We start from the raw sequence: 18,592 nt of genomic DNA, 5'->3' as shown, positions 1-18,592 counted from the left end.
ACGAGGGAAACAAGGCAAAAGCTACCGTAAATCATCTCAACCCGGCAGCCAAGAAATTCAGGCTGTCCGAAAGGGGAATAGAAAGTAGAAACTATTGCCATTGCCGGCTTTTGGTACAGAGATCGACCGTCGTGCAAGATTCAGGGGGTGGACCGAGGAGGTTCTCGGATGCAGTCTCTTGTGATGATGCCGGGATTTTGTTTCTTAATTGTCTTTCGGAAATTATACCTGTTTCTGCTGTGTCATTGGCGGTATTCAAATGTATCTTGCTCTTCATCATATCGTGTCTTGTCGTATGGAGTAATCACTGGGTATCCCCTATTGATCGGCGAACCCGCTGTATAGACTCAACGCCGCCCGAAAAGGTAAATAACATTAAGCAAATTAGAGCCAAACCACCGCGACTGTGGCGAATAATTTCCTGCCGACGATTCACCGGAAAGCACAGTAATCCAAAAGGGCAAAAGAAGGAAAGAAAAGGTTAAAGTCCGGAGGCCAACAGAACACTCTGCCTATGCCCGGGCCAACATCAACAACAACAACAACAACAACAACAACAACAACAACAATCACGCAAGATCCTTCGAGGGTTCAAACATGAGGGCAACGCTGGGCGAGATAACGATCAACCTCTGCGCACGGGTACGACTTGTCGTTTCTCCAGATGTCCTTGGTCCGAATATCGCTCTTGAAGAGGAAAATCATGACGATTCCATTCAGTATCATACACATGTCTACACTCATTACTCGTACTCGTACAGCGATTCTTCCCCAATTGTTGAGCGTCCGTGTGAAGTTGATCCGGACGGTTCTGCTTACGCAAAGATCCAATGGTCAAGTCGCTTGGGTCTGGGCTATCATGGCTGAAGGAGCGATGACGATGCTCTCATCTGATTGACAGAGCTTGCTGGTACTGATCGAGGCCGTTAGTGTCGCCGATGGACGTTGTATAAGAAATAAGGGCAAACAGGGTGAAAAGGCGTCGAAATGCAGGGAACGTACCGTATCGTCGGGTGCCAGCAGGTTCATTGTGCTCGTAAGTCCCGGTCGTGAATGATCATGACAGGTTCCAGAGGGAGAGACAGACCGTATGCGTATTTCAATCTTGCGTCGGATTGGACATCATGGTTTTGTCGACGCATGCTATGCTCGATTCGGTTTGCCTGGAATCCACAAGTGAAACCTGAAAATGCGAGTCGGATGATAGTGTCTCAATGAAGTGAAAAACGAGACAGAGATGCCCAACATCTCTGCCATGAAACCCCATCAAACAATCCACTTCCAAAGCATCCTCAATAGCTGCTGCCGATGAATCGGTTTCGCCAAATAATCATTCATCCCCTTTGCCAAATACGTTTCCGCATCGCCCTTCAGCGCATTCCCCGTAAGCGCGATAATAGGAACATCGATATGAAACTCTCGAATCCGCGATGTCGCATCTAACCCGCTCAACACCGGCATATTAACATCCATCAAAACCACGTTATACGATAACGGACGCTGCTGGACCATTCGCACCGCCTGCGCACCGTCCCATGCGACGTCGACGCGCTCGAATCCCACGCTGTGCAGGAGCTTGCGCATCACCATTTGGTTCACCATGTTGTCTTCGACGAGGAGGATGTGTTTCTGGGGTGCGATCTTGCGGATTTCTTCGGTTGGGTCAAGGGTTTCTTCGGAGGCGAGGCCGGATGCTCGGGTTGAGTCCACCTCGTCCGTGCAATTCATTCGCGCTGCCACCCAGAAGACACTTCCGCGGCCGTCTGGATTTGGTCTGAATCCGACCGTTCCGTCCATCAGCTCGGCTAGACCTTTGCAAATCGAAAGACCCAGACCTGTCCCTTGATACTTCTTGGTGCAGGAGTCTGCGAATCGTGTGAATGGGGTGAAAAGGGTATTAATGGAATCAGCCGGCACCCCGATACCGGTATCAACAACTTCAGTCAAAATATCATAGGCATCTCGCTTTTCCTCGTTGACGGAAAACGACGTGTGAATCCTGACGCTGCCTTGCTCGGTAAATTTGACTGCATTCCCGACGAGATTCTGCAGCACCTGCCGGAACCGAAGCGGGTCGCCTTTGAGATACAGGGGGAAGTCGTCCGGAAGATGACTGGTCAATTCAACTCCCGGCTTGAGAAGGGGGTTGCAGTTTCGCACAACGGCGTCGATTATCGTTCGGACATTGACGATATCCGAGTGCAATGAAAAGGCCCCAGACGACAGTTTCGAATAATCCAAAACGTCGTTGATCACCTGCAGCAGAATGGATGTCGAATCTTCAATAATAGACGCATACTCCTGCTGCTGTTGGTTGAGCTCCGTGCTCGTCAACATGGTCAGAGCCAGCAGCATGCCGTTCATCGGGGTACGGATCTCGTGGCTCATATTGGCCAAAAAGTCACTCTTGAGTTTCGACGATTCTTCAAACGCAGCAATTAAACGGGCCTCGGCGGCCTTGCGCTCAGTCAGGTCCCGGGTGACTTTTGCGAAACCGACATGATGCCCGAATTGGTGGATAGGCGTCACGAGGACGTTGGCCCAGAATCGCGATCCGTCTCGACGATACCGCCAGCCTTCATCCTCCACCTTGCCATCGCGCAGACAAACCTCGAGCTCTTTTTCAGGCTTCTGTCGCAAACAATCCTCGTCGCTGTAGAAGATGGAGAAATGCTGGCCGATGATTTCATCCGCTGGATATCCATTCAACACGGCGGCCCCGGAGTTCCAAGTCGCAATGTTCCCGCGCGTGTCGAGCATGAAGATGGCGTAGTCTTTGACGGTGTCCAGCAACGTCCGATAGGTTTCATTAATGTGAGTCTGCTTGCTGCATGCGCGGGATTCTGCGTGTTCGTTGGTGACATTCTGAGTCTCGAGGACCATGTAGATCAGCTCCGGACCGTCGAAAATCGGTATCAATCGTAGAGAGAAGTAGGAGTTTGTATCGGGAAGATGGATGCCGTCAATCGTCTGGACGTCGCGGCTGGTGACGGCCGCTCGTAGGGCGCCGCTAAAGATCACAATGTCGGAGAAGACGACGCATGACGAGATATCGTATATACACTTGTCCAACAGCGCGTCTCTGCATTGATGGAAGAAAGCAAGATGGCTGTCGGATACCTCGATGATTTGTAGGGAAGCGTCGAGAAGAATGGTCGGAATGGGAGTTAAGCGGTAGATTCGAGTCATGGGATCATTGTGCCGGCGCGAACATTTGTGAGTGTGTGAGCTGTAGTCCTTTTTTCGTTCTCGATTCGCTTCTTCGTAATCGTCCTCTTCGTGCCGTTTCGAGAGATATAGATCCTCCTCCGGGGGCGGAGTCGCCATTGCGACGGTGACGGGTTCACGATTCGCGATGGTGAGTCGGAGGAGTTGATTATTAGGGACCATCGTGAACCGGGTCGTGGTATGTCGACAGTGTGATGGTTCAAATTCTATGCGTAAGTATTCGGAAGCAGCGACGCAAGTGGAAAAGTGAGGCGAGGATGAGTTCAATATTAGATATTATTAAAAGGTAAGAAAAAAAAAAAAAAAAAAAAAAAAGAAAAAGAAAAGAAAACACCGCACCAGTCCAGCTCAGCGCATTCAAGACCGCAAGTTGCAAGAATGACCACAACTTTTTGACTTCAGATCGACACCAGCCAGTGTTAGTAGACGGCAAAAAACACCGAGGCTGCGGGGGACGCGTGCACCGAAGATTCCAGGGATTTTCTAGTGCTTTTCAGCGTCTCAGGAGAAGTAGAACCATGGTAGACCGGGTGCGGAGGTGGTTGGTTATTAACAACCAGGGAATGGAAAGCACAGAATGGCGCGTCCTTTAAAGGAATATTAAGCTGTATTATAAGGGATATAGGGGAGGAATCTCGGTCATTAGACAGAGAAGCCGAATGGAAGCCGTGGAAGATGCATGAGACGGAGTGGGAACTGACGGAACCTGATACACCAGCGGTCGGAGGGAAATAAATGGAATCCAAAGAGAAAAAAGGTGTCGACGTAAGAATCCAATCATTCCCCACCGATCCTTAAACAAAAATGACGGTGCGGCCGGTATATGTACTCCAATCTTGCGGTCAGGTTGGACATTCTTCACGATCGGGACGATGTCATGCTGCATGGAAGCCTCGCACCTGTCTGACGGGGGTGGACGATCGGAATCCATGCTATTCGTCCAGTACCGACGGCCTCCCAGCAAACAAGCACAGAGAACCAGTGCAACAGAGACGGTGCGGTCACACGTACTCTGTACTCGGACTGGGATGCGGCTGGGATGCGACTGGGATGCGACTGGATTGGTCTGTAGCCGTCGTTAGTAGCGGCAAAAGCAGTAATAATCAGGATAATAACACACTAACTATGCGAGCTGTTAGCACACTGAGAACTGTCGATCTGGAATCCAAGAGGAAGGCCCTAGAAGCGATCGTCGGAGAGATCCGTTGGAGTCAAACAGGGGTAGTTCTACTGTGTACGGAGTACTCGCTTCAGGGATATGGAGTATTTGTTAGAGGGAGAATGTGGTATTGGTGTGTAGTTGTGTAGTCCGTAGTTGTGAAGTTGTGGTTGTGTGTGGTTGTGTGTGGTTGTGGTGATAAGAACACCGCCTGAGGCATCACATACTATACTTGAATCATTAAAGGAATATTATAGAATAAAATAGTATAGTAGAATATGGTATCGTAATCGTAATCGCTCATCCAAACTCCCGTAAACAAAAATCACAGAATTACATTCTCCCGTTCGGCCCTCTCAACCATCTTCGACAGAGCATCGGCCACTCCATACGAGAATGCATATCCACCACCACCAAATCCATACGCAGACAGAATAGTGCGCTGTCCGGCCTTTTCGCAGTCTAACCGGAAACCACCCTGTCTCGAGGGACGGATGCCAATGATGTGGCTGATGCTGTCTTCCGGAGGATTCTCTGGTACAATCTCGGGTGCCAGCATGTGAGCGCGGGAGATTTCGTCTTGGGCAATTGCCATGTCGACTTCAGGGGAGCTGATGAAACATTAGCTATGAAACACGGTCGGTTTAAGGAGACTCACAGATTATCCTGCTGCTTGACACCCCCAAGGACAACACCCTGGGACATAGGACGGGGAATGACATATGTATATTGCTTGCCATTCCGGAAATACATCATATGGCACTTGTCAGTCTTGTAGAAGACATTCTGGCCCCGTTCCGGAAAGCACTTGTCGTCCTTGACGTCGTCCAACTCTTTACTCCCAATGCCACTGGCGTTGATAAAGATGCTGGACTCGGGGAACATTTGGTACATGTCTTCCAGGGAGTTGACCTTCTTGCGGATGAACTGCCCTCCAAGTTCAGTGATTTGCTTTCCAAGATAGGGCATATGTAATGTTGGATCGGTGACGAGGGTATCGTAAGCCCAGCCGGTGTTAAAGTGCGAGGGGAATTCGTCTTTTTTGAGGTGACGGAACTGCATTCATTAGTATCTGAATATCCGACTATCCAAGGGCACGGGTCATACCTTCGACACAACATGCTGCCCCCATAACGAAGAGTTCTCCGGTGGAGCCTGCTCGAGGAACTCCCTTGTATCAACTATACAAACACCCGATGTCGGATCCTCCTGGGCCATCTTCAGCAGATGGCGATGGGTAACAGCCTGGAAGTATCGCTGCTCCGGATTGATACCCCCAGCGGCATGCCATGCTGCACCAGCCCAAGCAGAAGCATAAAAGATACTCTGGTCTCCTGGCAGATACTCCGCCACCAGAACCACCGGAAACCCGTTCAACAACAACTGCCGGGCAGTGGTACACCCGATGATACCAGCCCCAAGAATGACAATAGGGCGCTGGGCAAAGGGAAGAGAAGGAGTATGCTCGATATGCGATTCGCCCATGATGCACTTGATGACTGACTGGTCTGCAATGCTTGCTGGAAGCCGGGGAGAACTAGATTTATAACTCGATCAACGGGTCATCCAGAGCCAAACACGGATGTGGCCAACGGCTCAACCCGCTCTCCACCGATCTCTAACACGCGCACGGAAGAGTCAGGCATGAGGGCTGGACGATCTGGTACTCTCTAACAGCGGAAAATTCGTATTGGGGCCTGTTGTTGGATGTGGCTTGCTGTATACCTATGGACAATCTGTCGGAGAGAAGCGCCCAGGTCCGACGGTCGGCATGAGCCGCGACAGAGACAAGAGGAGTCGTCAGCTTGAATCGCTTGAAGCCGACTGTACAGAGGACTTATGTACATGTGTATGTGGGAGTGTCTGTACGGAGGAGTAGGGGGTATATGTACAGAATAAAGTGCCGAGGTATCGCATAGTAGTGTATAGTTGAGCAGCGAGTAGTGTATGTAGGAGAATGCAAACTCTTGCGGGGTTGTACTTTGTCAAGACTCCTTTTGCCTCAATCCTTCAAATTCATACACAGCACAACTCTCTACATCTATATACTAGCATACACTCGGATAGACACTGACATGCATAGACAAGGACACAGATAAATACACAGACACAAATACACATACGCATACAGACACTCAGATTATACAGACCGGCCCCAGCCGCCATGCCCAATGCCGACTCGCTGTCCGACAAAGGAAAAAAACACCAACACAGCATTCAGGTGGGTTCTCTTTCTCCTATTCTAGAAACATTCGCTTTGGGTCTAGTATACGAGCTGCCGCTGTCATGTCTGACTGACATGCAGCCTGGCCGGGCACCCATTGGATCGCACTGCTTGCTCACACTTGCCGAAACGATATAGGACCCTCCCTTCGAGACCGACTCCTCCGAAATCGAGATCCTAAGCGATGGCGACGCCCAGCGCATTCTCCCCTATGAAGCGAGCGACTCTCCGTTTCCCGAGGTGCGCGCCGTCGTGCAGCCTGTGGATAATGTGACACTGCCGGTGAACACCGTTCGCATGTGGACAATCGGTGTTATTTTTACCATTGTGCGCGCCCGTTACAATCGCAATCACAATCCTGTGGGACAATCGCTAATAGAAAACAGGTCGGAAGCGGTCTCAATCAGTTCTTCAGCCTGCGCCAACCCAGCGTCACCATCAGCGCGCTGGTCGCGCAACTCCTCGCCTTCCCCGTCGGCTGCGCATGGGCGAAATGGCTGCCCGTGGGCTGGTGGAATCCGGACCGCCATTTCAACATTAAAGAACATGCGCTAATCACAATCATGGCGAACGTGTCGTTCGGCTCGGCGGCCGCAACGCAGGTCATCGAGGCGATGGTCAAGTTCTACAATTTCCCGTCGCAGGGCGGGTTCGAGATCCTACTATGCATCACGACGCAGCTGTTTGGGTTTGGATTGGCGGGGATGGCAGCGCGGTGGCTCGTTAGTCCCGCGACGATGATCTGGCCGCAGGTGTTGTCTAATGCGGCGCTGCTGCAGACGCTGCATTCCAAGGCGAACACGCTAGCGGATGGGTGGCGTATTTCGCGGCTGCGGTTTTTCCTGATTGTCTTTGTCGTGGGAGGGGTGTGGTACTTTGCGCCGGGGTATCTGTTTACCGGGCTGAGCACGTTTAGCTTCATCTGCTGGATTGTTCCAAATAATGTGGTTGTGAACCAGCTGTTCGGCCAGCAGACTGGGCTGGGTATGTCCGTGGTGACATTCGACTGGGCGCAGGTGGTCTACGCGAACCAGAGCCCGCTCCTGGTACCCTTCTGGGCTGGACTGAACGTAATGGGCTCATTCGCGCTGTTCTTCTGGCTCATCTGCCCGATCCTCTACTACACCAACACGTGGTATTCCGCGTACTTACCCATGCTTAATTCGAATACGTTCGACAACACGGGCCAATCCTACAACACAAGCCGCGTGATGACCCCCTCGGGCACAATCGACCAAGAAGCATACAGAAACTACTCCCCCATGTTCCTCCCGGCAGGCTACGCACTAACCTACGGCGTGGCCTTCGCCAACCTAACCGGCATCTTCGTGCACATCGGTCTCTACCACGGCAAAGACCTGTGGGAACAATGGCAAGGCCGCAACAAGAAAGACATTCACGCGCGGCTGATCACCGCCTACCGCGACGTGCCGTGGTGGTGGTTCGTCGCGATCACAATCCTCATGTTCGTGCTGTCCATCGTGACAAACGAAGTCTGGCACACGGGTCTGCCAGCCTGGGCGGTCCTCATCGCTTTCGTCCTCCCAGTGCTCTACATTATTCCCGTGGGAATCATCAAAGCAGTCACAAACATCAGCAGTAACCAACTGAACCTCCTAACCGAGTTCATCGGCGGCTACGCATTCCTCGGCCGTCCGGTGGCAAACATGGCATTCAAGTTCTACGGCTACGTCGCCGTCTCACAGGGTCTAGAGTTCATGGCAGACATGAAACTAGGGCATTACCTACACATCGCCCCACGAACCGTCTTCCTAGCCCAAGGCCTGGCAACACTCATCGGCGCAATCGTCCAATGCGGCGTAACAGTCTTCATGATCACCCGCATCGACGGTGTCTGCACCTCCGACGCCTCGGGCGGATTTACCTGTCCGCACGGCCGAGTAACATACTCCTCCTCACTGATCTGGGGCGCTCTCGGCCCAGCGCGGAACTTCTCCCCTGGTCAGATCTATGGAAACTTACTATGGTTTTTCCTCGTTGGTCCGGTTGTTGTTGTTATCACGTGGTTTCTTGGACGGAAGTGGAAGAATGTCAACTACCTCTCGTGGCCTGTGGCGTTTGGAGCAATGAGTCTTGTTCCGCCGGCGACGGGGATTAGTTTTTCGAGTTGGTGGCTGATTAATGTTATTTTTAATGGGTGGGTGAAGATGAAGAGGCCGGCTTGGTGGGCTAAGTATAGTATGTCTCCCCTTCTCTACAATTGACTGTCCAGTCCGGTCCACTAACTCAATGCCCAACAGATTATGTATTGTCGGCAGCCCTTGACTCCGGCGTCGCCGTTGCAACAGTCATCATCTTCTTCTGCATTACGCTTCCCGCCGGCTCGCTGAGTTGGTGGGGAAACACCGTGTACAGCAACACAGCAGATGGAAAAGGCACGCCGTGGAAGGGATTACCTGAACAGGGGTTCTTTGGGCCGGAAGTTTGGTATTAACCGCTCTAATGGACGCATGTATAGTAATGTAAATACATAATCTGCCTTGATCCCCGAACCAAAAAAAAAAAAAAAAAAAAAAAAAAAAAACAGAACTAAGGAGGGTATCATAACTGCATGGTATATACATATAAAAGTACACCCATAATTTATAAAGTGTAGTACGTCGCCATCTCCTCCTGAAACCAATCATATGAATAAAACAACTGCTCTGCCAGCTGCGGATCAATCACGGTATTCCCTGTTCCATCAACCAGGAGTACATCATCCAGTACCGGTGCCAACGGGACCGTCGACGGCGGTGGTGCTAATGGCACGGTCAATCGTGGCGGCGGAGGCGTTGGTGCTGCTTGTAGTTGATACTGTTGTTGCTGCTGCATTGCCTGTTGTTGCTGGTGTTGTTGTACCTGCTGCTGTTGCTGATACGCAATCTGGCTAAAGATCATCGTGCTCTGGTGTCGAAACGTCTCCGCCAATCGGTCCACTCCAGGCCGTCGCTTGCCAAATTCCTCGAGCAGGACAATGACCGCTTGAATTGCGCGACGCATCATCTGCTCATCTGGCTGCCATAACGGCGGTTGACCTTGTCGGAACGCTCGCGAGTTCTGCTCGAGTCCCCACAGGATTGTAATTCCCGCAAAGTAGAGCTGGCTCAGCGTCAACCAGATCCATTTGATCTTGCCCACCGAGTAACTGTCCCAGTATGACCGGATCACTTGTATGCTCGAATCGCCGCAGCTGATGATACTCGTTGCGTCGGACGTGGGATTGCGCGGGCTGGGTCGATACATCAACAGCAGGGTCGTGTAGTATAGGTAGTCGTAGTAACTGGTTGAGTATAAAAGGGCCGGGGGATACACCGGTGCTTGCATCCGCCATTCATCCACCTCGTGACGGAAATGGCTCAGGGTCATGATAACTTCGTGCGTCGGTGGAGGGGGTTGATTGTTGTACACTACATTGTTAGAAGCATTCATCACAGACAGAGTAGGTGACTTACAATAGCGATAAATGCGCGAGAATATCCGTCGCAGTCGCACGACCTGCAGTGGAATCGTGGTCGAACTGGCCCCAGGAGCCTCCGTCCAGTCATCATTGAATTCGCGCGGAAGATCAACTGCAATGTCCTCGTCCGCGATACCCAACGGTCGACCCAGAGTGACTGCAATAAGACGATCGAGATTGTACAAACTCCAGAACGCCCGCTTTGACATCTCCTCTTCCGCCACATTAGCCGACGGACGCGCCTTGTGTAATCCCAAGCTCGTAGCCAAACGCATTGTGCTTCCCAACACATGCCAAACACTTGGTCCCGTGGTCGCAAACATGGTGTATAGCGCAAGACTCAACAACGCTCGCACAGCAGGTAGATCTTCGTTCTGCAACGCCAACGGCAGCGTTTCCTGGCTAGCGCGATAGAATTCGGCCGTCTGCGTGTCATCTGCAGACTTGATCAACAGCGCGATTGCGATCGTGATGTGATATGAGTAGTGGAACTCTGGCGACGGCGCCTCGCCGCTGTAGAGCCGTCGCAACTGTCCCAGAAACTCCAAGCGATGCAGAAACGGATACTGGTATCCCATGCTGTCAAAGTAGTTACCCGCCACCTTTTCCGCATCCTCCAATGAGGAAAGCTTCAGCACCCGCGGGGAGGACGCCAGAGGCCGCGCGACAGAAGGCCGTCGGTGCTCCAGTTGGTCGCGAAAGATCTCACCCACGTTGGGCAATCCCGTACCAAGCGACTCGGACACCGCAGGTCCTCCTGTCGACGACCCCCCGGCTGCACTGGGTGTATGTGCTGTGGACGGGCTCGACACGGACACCCCCGCGGTCGCAGGTCGCGTATCCCCCGTGGCCACCATGGCAGGCACCTGGTACCACCAGTCGGGATCACCCTCACCATCCACAGAGCTGCCGGTGGCTAGCTCCGCGGCGGTGATGCCCGTCTTCCGGCGCACAATATCCTCCAGCCATTGCACGCGTTTCTGCAAATTCTCTAGCTGATCGCGGGGCACGGATGCATTGGCAACCTGGGGACCGGGCGGGGGGATGGTGCAACGGACACCAGCCCGGGTACAGGCTGAGCAGTTCGGGTAACGGAAGTCGCATTTCTTCTTTCGTTTGCGACAGAAATCGCAGGCGGTTGAGACACGTTTGCTGCGGGCTACCGACGCGGCGGACACGGACGACGACAAGCTCTGGTGGTAGGAAATCGGAACATTGTGAGTAGTCGTGGTGGTATTCGCAGGAGGATCGGGGATGAGGCTGGTGCTGCCACGGACCAATTCGGGAAGCGGTTGTTGGTCAGCCAGCGGATGGGAGGACGGGGGAAGAGGAGGGTTGGTCGGACTGGCAGAGGGAGGAGGGGGAGGACGTGGAAGCGAACTAGCGATGTTGTCCAAGCGAAACTTGCCCAGCTGTTCGCGGAAGTCCTTGTCGTTGCCCGTCGTGCTGCTGGTCATCTTGCTGGTGGAGGAGGGCGGCTCCAACCGCAGTCCATTACGGAGTGCCGAGACAATAGAATAACCAAATAGGAAATCAAGAAATGTAATGTACAGAGTATTATAGGAGAAGACCTCGCGTAGAGAGAGTAATAATAGTGTAAGTGAGGTGAAGTCTGGAGTGTGCCTGGGAAGGTTCTCGGTTAGGCTTAGTGCGCGCCGATCGGCTCTTTCCTCTTTTGGGCCATTTGAGGTTATTCATTTTGATATACACACTCATGCTGAGACATTGACGGATGCAAACAGTCGGCTTTGTATTTGAGGAACAAGTGAAAATCTTATTAATAAAATTATCTGGGATACATTACAAGCTTATTTTTCAGGCCAAGACAATAGTGATTGCTCATAAGAGACAAGGGGACAATATAAAAGCGAAGCGTCGAGGATGAATTGCCATTGGGGACCATTGGCAGTGCAGAAAGGAGCTACTCAGTTGAATTATGTCTTTATTGCACGTGTTTGGACTTGCCCTGCCTGCCAAGGACCAATCCAAAATTACTGACGCTGGTGAGTGTGTCAGGATGCTCTGGTCCAAGCACTTTCTTTTTGTCTCTTAAGACTCGTCAGTGCATGGCTTCAGCCTCTTTATACTTGCCCTGCTGGTCAAGGATCAAACCAAGGTTGTTGATGCTGGTGAGTGTGTCTGGATGCTTTGGTCCAAGCAGCTTCTCTCGATGCTCAAGAACCATCTTATACATTGTTCAAACATTCCCCACACTTTCGCGCAAGATAAATCATCTCATCATCTGCTTTGTTATGGTTGACAGCTGCGAATTGTGCATGTGATATATACGTCCTCCACGTTGTCCGGTTGGTCTCATTGACATATGCTGCTGTTTGGACGATGGCCAGTGGAAGGTAGGTGAGCTTTTGAAGCAAAAAGTCGCCAATACGGAGCCATTGGTTTCAACCAGTGCTGGAATTGATCAGGCGTTTTTGCAACATCTGTGTGGCTCCTGCTTCGTCCATTTCCGGCACATAAACCACATTCTGATGAGCAAACAGCCTGACAGCCACCTTGCGATCGCGTGTTGTGAATATAATTGACCCTTGTGGGCTTCGGGGCAGATAATCAGTCAAGCACTTGGACCCGGATTCTGGGAAGAGTGGAGAGGTCCACAGATCTATCCATCCGATCTCGTATCATATTATATGAAGCCTTATAATCATCCGGCCGAATGCTTCTTTTGACGATGTCGAAAGGGGTCGTATCATATAGGTCTGGCCAATGCGTAACCGGGTTCTTGATGGAATCTGTAGATGGAGACGGTGGCGTCCACTTTCGATTTGAATCTTTTGAGGACAATATATCCCTTTGTTTAGTTAAAACATTTCGTGTCGGCAGAGAAGTTCGAGTTGAAATGTGTCTTTCAGAACCCTCTGTGGCGTTGCTTTCCTTCAAATGCCCTGGAACCCGACAATCCATTTTACGGATGTCCCCAATCCTGTCTTTCCACGATGTCAACCTCTCCGATGAGCTCTGCTTTGTATGAAGAGGACAATACATATTTGCCTCAAGAACCTGGAGAGCGCGGTCCAGACTGTCCTCATCCAGGTAGACTTCGGCCTTGGAGATTTCTTTGATTGTTTTTGTACGATTCTGAGTTTTTTGCCCTCCAATCTTCTTCTTGTAGCGTTGTTTCTCCCGTGTAGTTCCTATACACTGAGAGGTGAGTCGACCAAAGGAAAGTTCAATTTTCCTTTCGACTGACGTGCCATGCGAGGTCCAGTCGGGTCCAGAAGGGAAGAATGCCGTCCATTTATCCAGCCGAATCTGTTTTGCGTAACCGCGTCTGTGTTGAAAGCAATGCACAAGGTCGACCAGCTTCTCCAAGTCCGCTTGTAGCTGGGGAGATGACTGATGAAGCGCAATCATTGATTTGATGTGGATATCAATATTGTGTCTGTGATTTTTCGCTATGAGCCGTTTGCATGGCTTTTCATGCAATGTAAGACCCCCACAAATCCATCCGTCAATACCAAAGGAAACCTTCAAGACTGATGCTTCGAGCTGAGCTGTTTTATTTCTCGATTTTGTGCCCTCCAATGAGGCGGCCGCGGATGAGCCTTCTTTGCCAAAATTTCTCACAGCTACATGGGGTTTGGCATCAAGGTGCGGAGATGTTTATTATGCTCATTACTAGGATTATATCTTACACGTAAATAGATCACTCGTATGGAACCGTACAAAGACCTAACATCAGGTCATTTTGAATACAGTCTTGTACAACACATGGTCATTGCGGGAATACCATTATTCCAGTGGCTTTCCTAATCAACATTAGTGCTTTCTTGACATAGGGTTTGGGAGACAAAAGAAACAAGTCTTTGGGGTGACACTGCTTTTGCATCTGAGTGTAACCATTGCCTCAATTCCTATAGAAACTTAACAGTGCGTGCCGTACAGCACTTATAATGTGAAATGAAAATTACTAGCACGAAAACTAGCGGCGCTTTAGTGCAATGAAAGTGGGATTATTAAATGAATAAGAAGTGTTTGAAGCGGAAGCTGATTTCGCTAGACTCTGTAGAGGATCGCACATCTTCCCCCCCCCCCCGGACGGAACCGGGAGAAGAGAGGTAAAACTTCTGTCACAAAGAGGATGCTCGATAAACGAGATGCGTAGCTAGATGGCGAAGAAAATGCCTGTGGACAGAAAGCAATTTGGCGCCACATTTATGACTCGATGAAATGCGGACTTTGACCTTAAAACCCGGCATTGCCCAGCGTTTCGTAGAGGATATTCGTGGCTGGGTGGAAGAATGTGAAGAAGGCACTGCCTATTTATTAAGTGGTACAGTCTAGACAGAAGGGCATTGTTGCGTTGTCAATTTTCCCCAGGTTCTTTTCAGCAATGTTCGATAGTACAGTGGATCAAATCGAATTTCCAAGTTATGTTGTGGCAGAGCAGCTCCTCTAATAAATAGGCTTTAGAAGCGTAATTGAACCGCCACGGGAGGACAGGCTCCGGGGATATCTGGATTTGCCCAGCGTTCATGAGATGTTGATCATAGTGTTCTATTAACGGATCTCCGGCAGACATACTAGGCAGTGAGTCTGGCGGGAAGACATCTCCGAATATCATCCCCCTTATTGCTATTTAACCATCACAAAAGCAAGGCCAGTAACAACAGATGGGAAGTTCCCTGCTTGGTTTTATTTTGTGGCTTGCCTCAACTTTTCTGCCATTATGCGACCACTTCATGGCAAGCTGATTTCTGCGCTGTGACCAGTGGGCGTAGGGAAGGAATTCGTTTGAGCCGTCCCTCCTAGTTGACCTGAACGACCAGACATTGGCATGCCATGAGGTTGCTATGTTAGGAAAACACTGATAATCAACCTCGGGCAAAAGGCTTGGAATATTCTGGGGAGACCACTCAATCCGGGTAGACCCTGCAGTCTAAGAAGACCGGGTTGACCCTCATGTTTTCACCACTCATCAGTTTTATACTCTCGTTGACGATGTCTCATACGCTGTGTATCTGTCCCCGTTTATTATACTGTTATCATGGAATGCATTGTTGAATACGCACATTTGGTCGACTCCCAAACAACCGTTGCGTTTTATCATTCACTGGCATCGTGCCTCTCTACGAACAGTGTCTTTACACGCTATCTTTGCCCGCTAGGCCACGCGCCTCAGGAAAACCGTTTCTTTCCTCTGTAGCTTGGTGAAATCTCTGGGTAATTAACTAGATTGTGGCCTGAAGATTGGTTTGGCCATGTCAAAGATCGAACTATGGGACTGGAGAACAGTCTTGTAAATGAGGTCGTAAACGGAGACATAATGATAATGCGAGCCGAACGGTAAATATTCAATGAGAGCTGCGTCCCTACCGATTGCCCACCGTTCTTTCCAAGCCCTACAGCTCAAGGAACCCACTTCTCGTTCCCCCGGAGCTACATATATCATCCACTCCCGGGAGCTGTGAAGCTGTGAAGCTGTGATGCTGTGTTACACGGTTAAAGGACCCAAGCTTGACCCGCAGCAATGGATATGATCACTCGGCGTTGAAACCGCGATGAGCTGTTCGGTTGATTAGCATCCCCCGCCGCAACACGAAAATGATTCAAGCTTTCGGGCGAGGACCGAAGCTTGGAAGAGCGGGATTCCCGAAATTATGTCATGACCTTGAATAACTTAGTTCAATAGTAATGCCCGTCATAACAGACGGTGTCCATGGGATGTGCTTAGGAATCAATTAGCCCATGTTTTTACCTGTTGACCTGCGCAGGCATCAAGTTCTTCATCCTCGTCCACTCGTGATGGCAGCTATCACGCGCATATTGTCCTACGCGGTCAATAAACCCTATCGATCACAAGATATTCGCTACGAACCCCACCCTTACCTCAACGGAGATGGATATGTCGACTTCGCCCCCGGCGACATCGAGAACCCTCGCAACTGGTCGATGACTCGCCGTGTTGCCATCACCATAACTGCCATTTTACTCGTCGTGAATGCCACATTCGCCTCAAGCTCTCCCAGTGGCTGTTTTGGCTCCATCTCCGAACAGTTCGGCGTGTCGACCGAGGTAGCAGGTCTCACAATCACACTTTTCCTGCTCGGTTACTGCGCCGGTCCCCTCATCTTCGCTCCGCTCAGTGAGTTCTATGGCCGTCGGTGGATTTTTTACATCAGTTTCGCGCTTTATCTCGCGTTCAACTTCCTATGCGCTTTCGCACCCAATCTGGGTGCCCTGCTAGTGGGTAGGTTCCTCACAGGGACTTTTGTCTCCGCTCCTTTGAGCAACGCCCCAGGAGTCCTCGCGGATCTATGGGATCCGCTACAGCGCGCCAACGCCATGGCCGGCTTCGCGGCAATGGTGTACGTCGGACCAGCCCTTGGACCAGTTATCGCTGGCTTTCTCGAGCTGAAGGAGGATTGGCGGTGGAGCTTTTATGTGCTGCTCTGGCTTGGTGGAGTAACGGCTATCGTGATGTTGACCATCCCGGAGACATATGCACCGACAGTTTTGTACAACAAGGCGAAGCGAATTCGAATGGCAAAGATTCCTGGGTACGAGAATGTGAAAGCTCAAGCCGAGAACAGCGATCGGACGCTTGCTGGCATCTATAAGTTGGCGCTGACGCGGCCATGGATTATTCTTTTCGACCCGATTTCTCTACTATGCGCCATCTACATGGCAGTCGTCTATGCCTTGCTCTACATGCTTTTCAGCATCTATCCTATTGTGTTCCAAGAGAAGCGCGGGTGGAACTCGGGTGTGGGCGAGTTGCCTTTGATTGGCACCGTTGTCGGCGCGCTAATCGGTGGCCTTATTGTTTTGGTTGACACTCGGCTCCGCCAGCGACAGATTGAGAGGGGTGAGAAGAAAATGGAAGATACCGTTCCTGAGGATCGATTAACCCTAGCGATGATTGGCGGCATTGGCTTTCCCGCAACCATGTTCTGGTTTGCATGGTCGGCTGAATATAAGTGGGTAACTATTATGATTCCCGACTTGAGATAGTGCGAAGAGACTGACTTTCTCGAAGCTATGTCCACTGGATCGTTCCCACTCTCGCTGGGTGCTTTCTCTCGAGCTCCCTGCTTCTCATCTTTGTCGCATATTTGAACTACCTTGTGGATTGTTATCTGATGTACGCTGCCTCTGCCATTGCTGCAAACACCATTGCCCGCTCGGCCTGCGGCGCTGCTGCACCCCTTTTCACCAACCAGATGTTCTCCGCACTGGGTGTTGGAGGTGGAGGAAGTCTCATCGGTGGCGTAGCTGCCCTGCTAGTGTGCATTCCTTTCCTCTTCGACAAGTATGGAAAGCAGATCAGAATCCGAAGCCGATTTGCGCCGGCGCCGGATGCTCGCGTGCAAGGAAAATCGGATGAGGAGGCTGGTCCCCGGGATGAGGGTATCCGAGGTCCTGTGTCGCAATTCAATGAGAGTGATGAAGTAGAGAGAGGAGAAAAGAATTGAGGAAACCCAGGATTGAAGTAAATATGTTTTATGGAATACCGCTTGCCGCCACCTCAGTAACTACCACCAATAGATATTCAGGTTTCAGAAAATGAACAACAAAACTCCGCGTGTAATGGGGCTGGATGACTGTCGATTGCTCGTTATATACCAGTCATCGCAAAACTCAATCCTATTGTAATTCAGGGCAAAGTTTGTTCTTGTTATTTCTGATGAAACACAGGAGGCTATATAATGTGATTTATCGGAAATACAACTCGACAGAAACAAGTTAAGCCGTATTAGATTAGAGAGTTTCGAAATACATGTGGTCTAGGAGATTATCATTGTAAATGGACTAACTAGTGGAATTGACTTCGGTCCATGTATCTTAAATCTCCACCATCAAGCCTGCGTGCCGAAAATGTCCTTTTAGCACTCTCTTCTCTTGCTCCAACATGCGGAAACCGTGCAGTCGCGATATGAACTTGGAGCATGTTCGGGAGAATGGGGAGTATTTCCCTGTTAGGCCGGAAGACGTTCTCTATTTATGTCTAAGAAGTAGGTTATGTCGACATTAGCGTCACATCCATCTACATAGTATAAGTAAGATATAAGTGATGGTGTCTTCCCATAATTATTGAGAGACTGAAATGTATGTCACTATATAAACCTGAGTTTCTAGAACCACTGTGGTTTTCCTCCGCATGCTACGACTTTTAATAAGGGTGCCCAGGGCCTGGATCGGTATTTCAAATCACAGACCAGAATTTATTGAGCACTCACTGAACACTCAGTGCTGTTCAATGCATGCTTAGTGCATGCAGTACCGGCTGCAAGTGACAAGCGCCAGTTACAATGACAGCTTGTCAGCGATTTCGGCTTCCCATGTGCCCGAAATACCCTGCTATGAGCAAGAATCAGTACTTTGCTGTAATCTTGGTCCAGCTCGGAAGCGTTCTCACGACCAAGAACGATCTCGTGTACATCTCCATCTCCGCCTTTACCAGCAGCATCACAGCGGAAATCCGGGTTCCGAGGCCAAATCTGCTTGGTCATATACTGAGGCCAGATTTGTAAAAGCCCTAACCACTAGCAATGGATCGTCT

At 50.5% G+C, this 18,592-nt stretch overlaps 8 protein-coding genes across 8 annotated transcripts; 4 read left to right on the top strand and 4 right to left on the bottom strand.

The window, feature by feature from the left end:
- Positions 1-802: 802 nt before the first annotated feature.
- Positions 803-3,561, bottom strand: fos-1 (sensor histidine kinase/response regulator Fos-1/TcsA). The gene has a single exon (XM_022546212.1). It carries the CDS (start codon positions 3,388-3,390, stop codon positions 1,267-1,269), a length of 2,124 nt encoding a protein of 707 aa, XP_022402950.1. The 5' UTR covers positions 3,391-3,561; the 3' UTR covers positions 803-1,266.
- Positions 961-1,255, top strand: ASPGLDRAFT_1338720 (uncharacterized protein). The gene has a single exon (XM_022541250.1). The coding sequence runs from the start codon at positions 1,054-1,056 to the stop codon at positions 1,216-1,218; it is 165 nt and encodes a 54-aa protein (XP_022402951.1). The 5' UTR covers positions 961-1,053; the 3' UTR covers positions 1,219-1,255.
- Positions 3,562-4,602: 1,041 nt separating the features above from the next.
- On the bottom strand, positions 4,603-6,303 carry ASPGLDRAFT_56759 (FAD-dependent oxidoreductase). Its single transcript, XM_022548211.1, has 3 exons — positions 5,495-6,303; positions 5,046-5,443; positions 4,603-4,998 (listed from the first exon to the last, which is right to left on the bottom strand). The coding sequence occupies exons 1-3, from the start codon at positions 5,870-5,872 to the stop codon at positions 4,713-4,715; spliced, it is 1,062 nt and encodes a 353-aa protein (XP_022402949.1). The 5' UTR covers positions 5,873-6,303; the 3' UTR covers positions 4,603-4,712.
- Positions 6,304-6,396: 93 nt separating this feature from the next.
- optF (small oligopeptide transporter, OPT family) lies at positions 6,397-9,156 on the top strand. The gene is made up of 4 exons (XM_022546211.1): positions 6,397-6,608; positions 6,750-6,938; positions 6,998-8,810; positions 8,873-9,156. Exons 1-4 carry the CDS (start codon positions 6,552-6,554, stop codon positions 9,064-9,066), a joined length of 2,253 nt encoding a protein of 750 aa, XP_022402948.1. The 5' UTR covers positions 6,397-6,551; the 3' UTR covers positions 9,067-9,156.
- Positions 9,157-9,215: 59 nt separating this feature from the next.
- Positions 9,216-11,528, bottom strand: ASPGLDRAFT_65377 (putative C6 transcription factor; the record flags this gene model as incomplete). Its single annotated transcript, XM_022548891.1, has 2 exons — positions 9,216-10,021; positions 10,067-11,528. 2 exons carry the CDS (start codon positions 11,526-11,528, stop codon positions 9,216-9,218), a joined length of 2,268 nt encoding a protein of 755 aa, XP_022402947.1.
- A 253-nt stretch (positions 11,529-11,781) lies between these two features.
- Positions 11,782-12,496, top strand: ASPGLDRAFT_1335691 (uncharacterized protein). Its single transcript, XM_022541223.1, has one exon. The coding sequence runs from the start codon at positions 12,138-12,140 to the stop codon at positions 12,351-12,353; it is 216 nt and encodes a 71-aa protein (XP_022402946.1). The 5' UTR covers positions 11,782-12,137; the 3' UTR covers positions 12,354-12,496.
- Positions 12,497-12,639: 143 nt separating this feature from the next.
- ASPGLDRAFT_24378 (uncharacterized protein) lies at positions 12,640-13,443 on the bottom strand (the record flags this gene model as incomplete). Its single annotated transcript, XM_022543383.1, has 1 exon — positions 12,640-13,443. One exon carries the CDS (start codon positions 13,441-13,443, stop codon positions 12,640-12,642), a length of 804 nt encoding a protein of 267 aa, XP_022402945.1.
- Positions 13,444-15,834: 2,391 nt separating this feature from the next.
- On the top strand, positions 15,835-17,614 carry ASPGLDRAFT_146465 (MFS transporter; the record flags this gene model as incomplete). Its single annotated transcript, XM_022541886.1, has 2 exons — positions 15,835-17,009; positions 17,069-17,614. The coding sequence occupies 2 exons, from the start codon at positions 15,835-15,837 to the stop codon at positions 17,502-17,504; spliced, it is 1,611 nt and encodes a 536-aa protein (XP_022402944.1). The 3' UTR covers positions 17,505-17,614.
- Positions 17,615-18,592: the final 978 nt, after the last annotated feature.

This window comes from Aspergillus glaucus, assembly GCF_001890805.1.
Source record: "Aspergillus glaucus CBS 516.65 unplaced genomic scaffold ASPGLscaffold_6, whole genome shotgun sequence".
NCBI lineage: Eukaryota > Fungi > Ascomycota > Eurotiomycetes > Eurotiales > Aspergillaceae > Aspergillus > Aspergillus glaucus.
The sequence above is the reverse complement of the archived record's forward strand: the minus strand, read 5'-3'. Positions and strand labels throughout refer to the sequence as shown.

Excerpts from the sequence above, each read along its gene's own strand:
- ASPGLDRAFT_1338720 (XM_022541250.1), top strand. The coding sequence starts at position 1,054 with ATGATCATGACAGGTTCCAGAGGGAGAGACAGACCGTATGCGTATTTC.
- fos-1 (XM_022546212.1), bottom strand. The coding sequence starts at position 3,390 with ATGGTCCCTAATAATCAACTCCTCCGACTCACCATCGCGAATCGTGAA.
- ASPGLDRAFT_56759 (XM_022548211.1), bottom strand. The coding sequence starts at position 5,872 with ATGGGCGAATCGCATATCGAGCATACTCCTTCTCTTCCCTTTGCCCAG. Across the intron at positions 5,444-5,494 it reads GGCAGCATGTTGTGTCGAAG|TTCCGTCACCTCAAAAAAGA; the intron begins GTATGACCCGTG and ends TAATGAATGCAG. Across the intron at positions 4,999-5,045 it reads GTCAAGCAGCAGGATAATCT|CTCCCCTGAAGTCGACATGG; the intron begins GTGAGTCTCCTT and ends ATGTTTCATCAG.
- optF (XM_022546211.1), top strand. The coding sequence starts at position 6,552 with ATGCCCAATGCCGACTCGCTGTCCGACAAAGGAAAAAAACACCAACAC. Across the intron at positions 6,939-6,997 it reads TCGGTGTTATTTTTACCATT|GTCGGAAGCGGTCTCAATCA; the intron begins GTGCGCGCCCGT and ends AATAGAAAACAG. Across the intron at positions 8,811-8,872 it reads GGCTTGGTGGGCTAAGTATA|ATTATGTATTGTCGGCAGCC; the intron begins GTATGTCTCCCC and ends AATGCCCAACAG.
- ASPGLDRAFT_1335691 (XM_022541223.1), top strand. The coding sequence starts at position 12,138 with ATGGCTTCAGCCTCTTTATACTTGCCCTGCTGGTCAAGGATCAAACCA.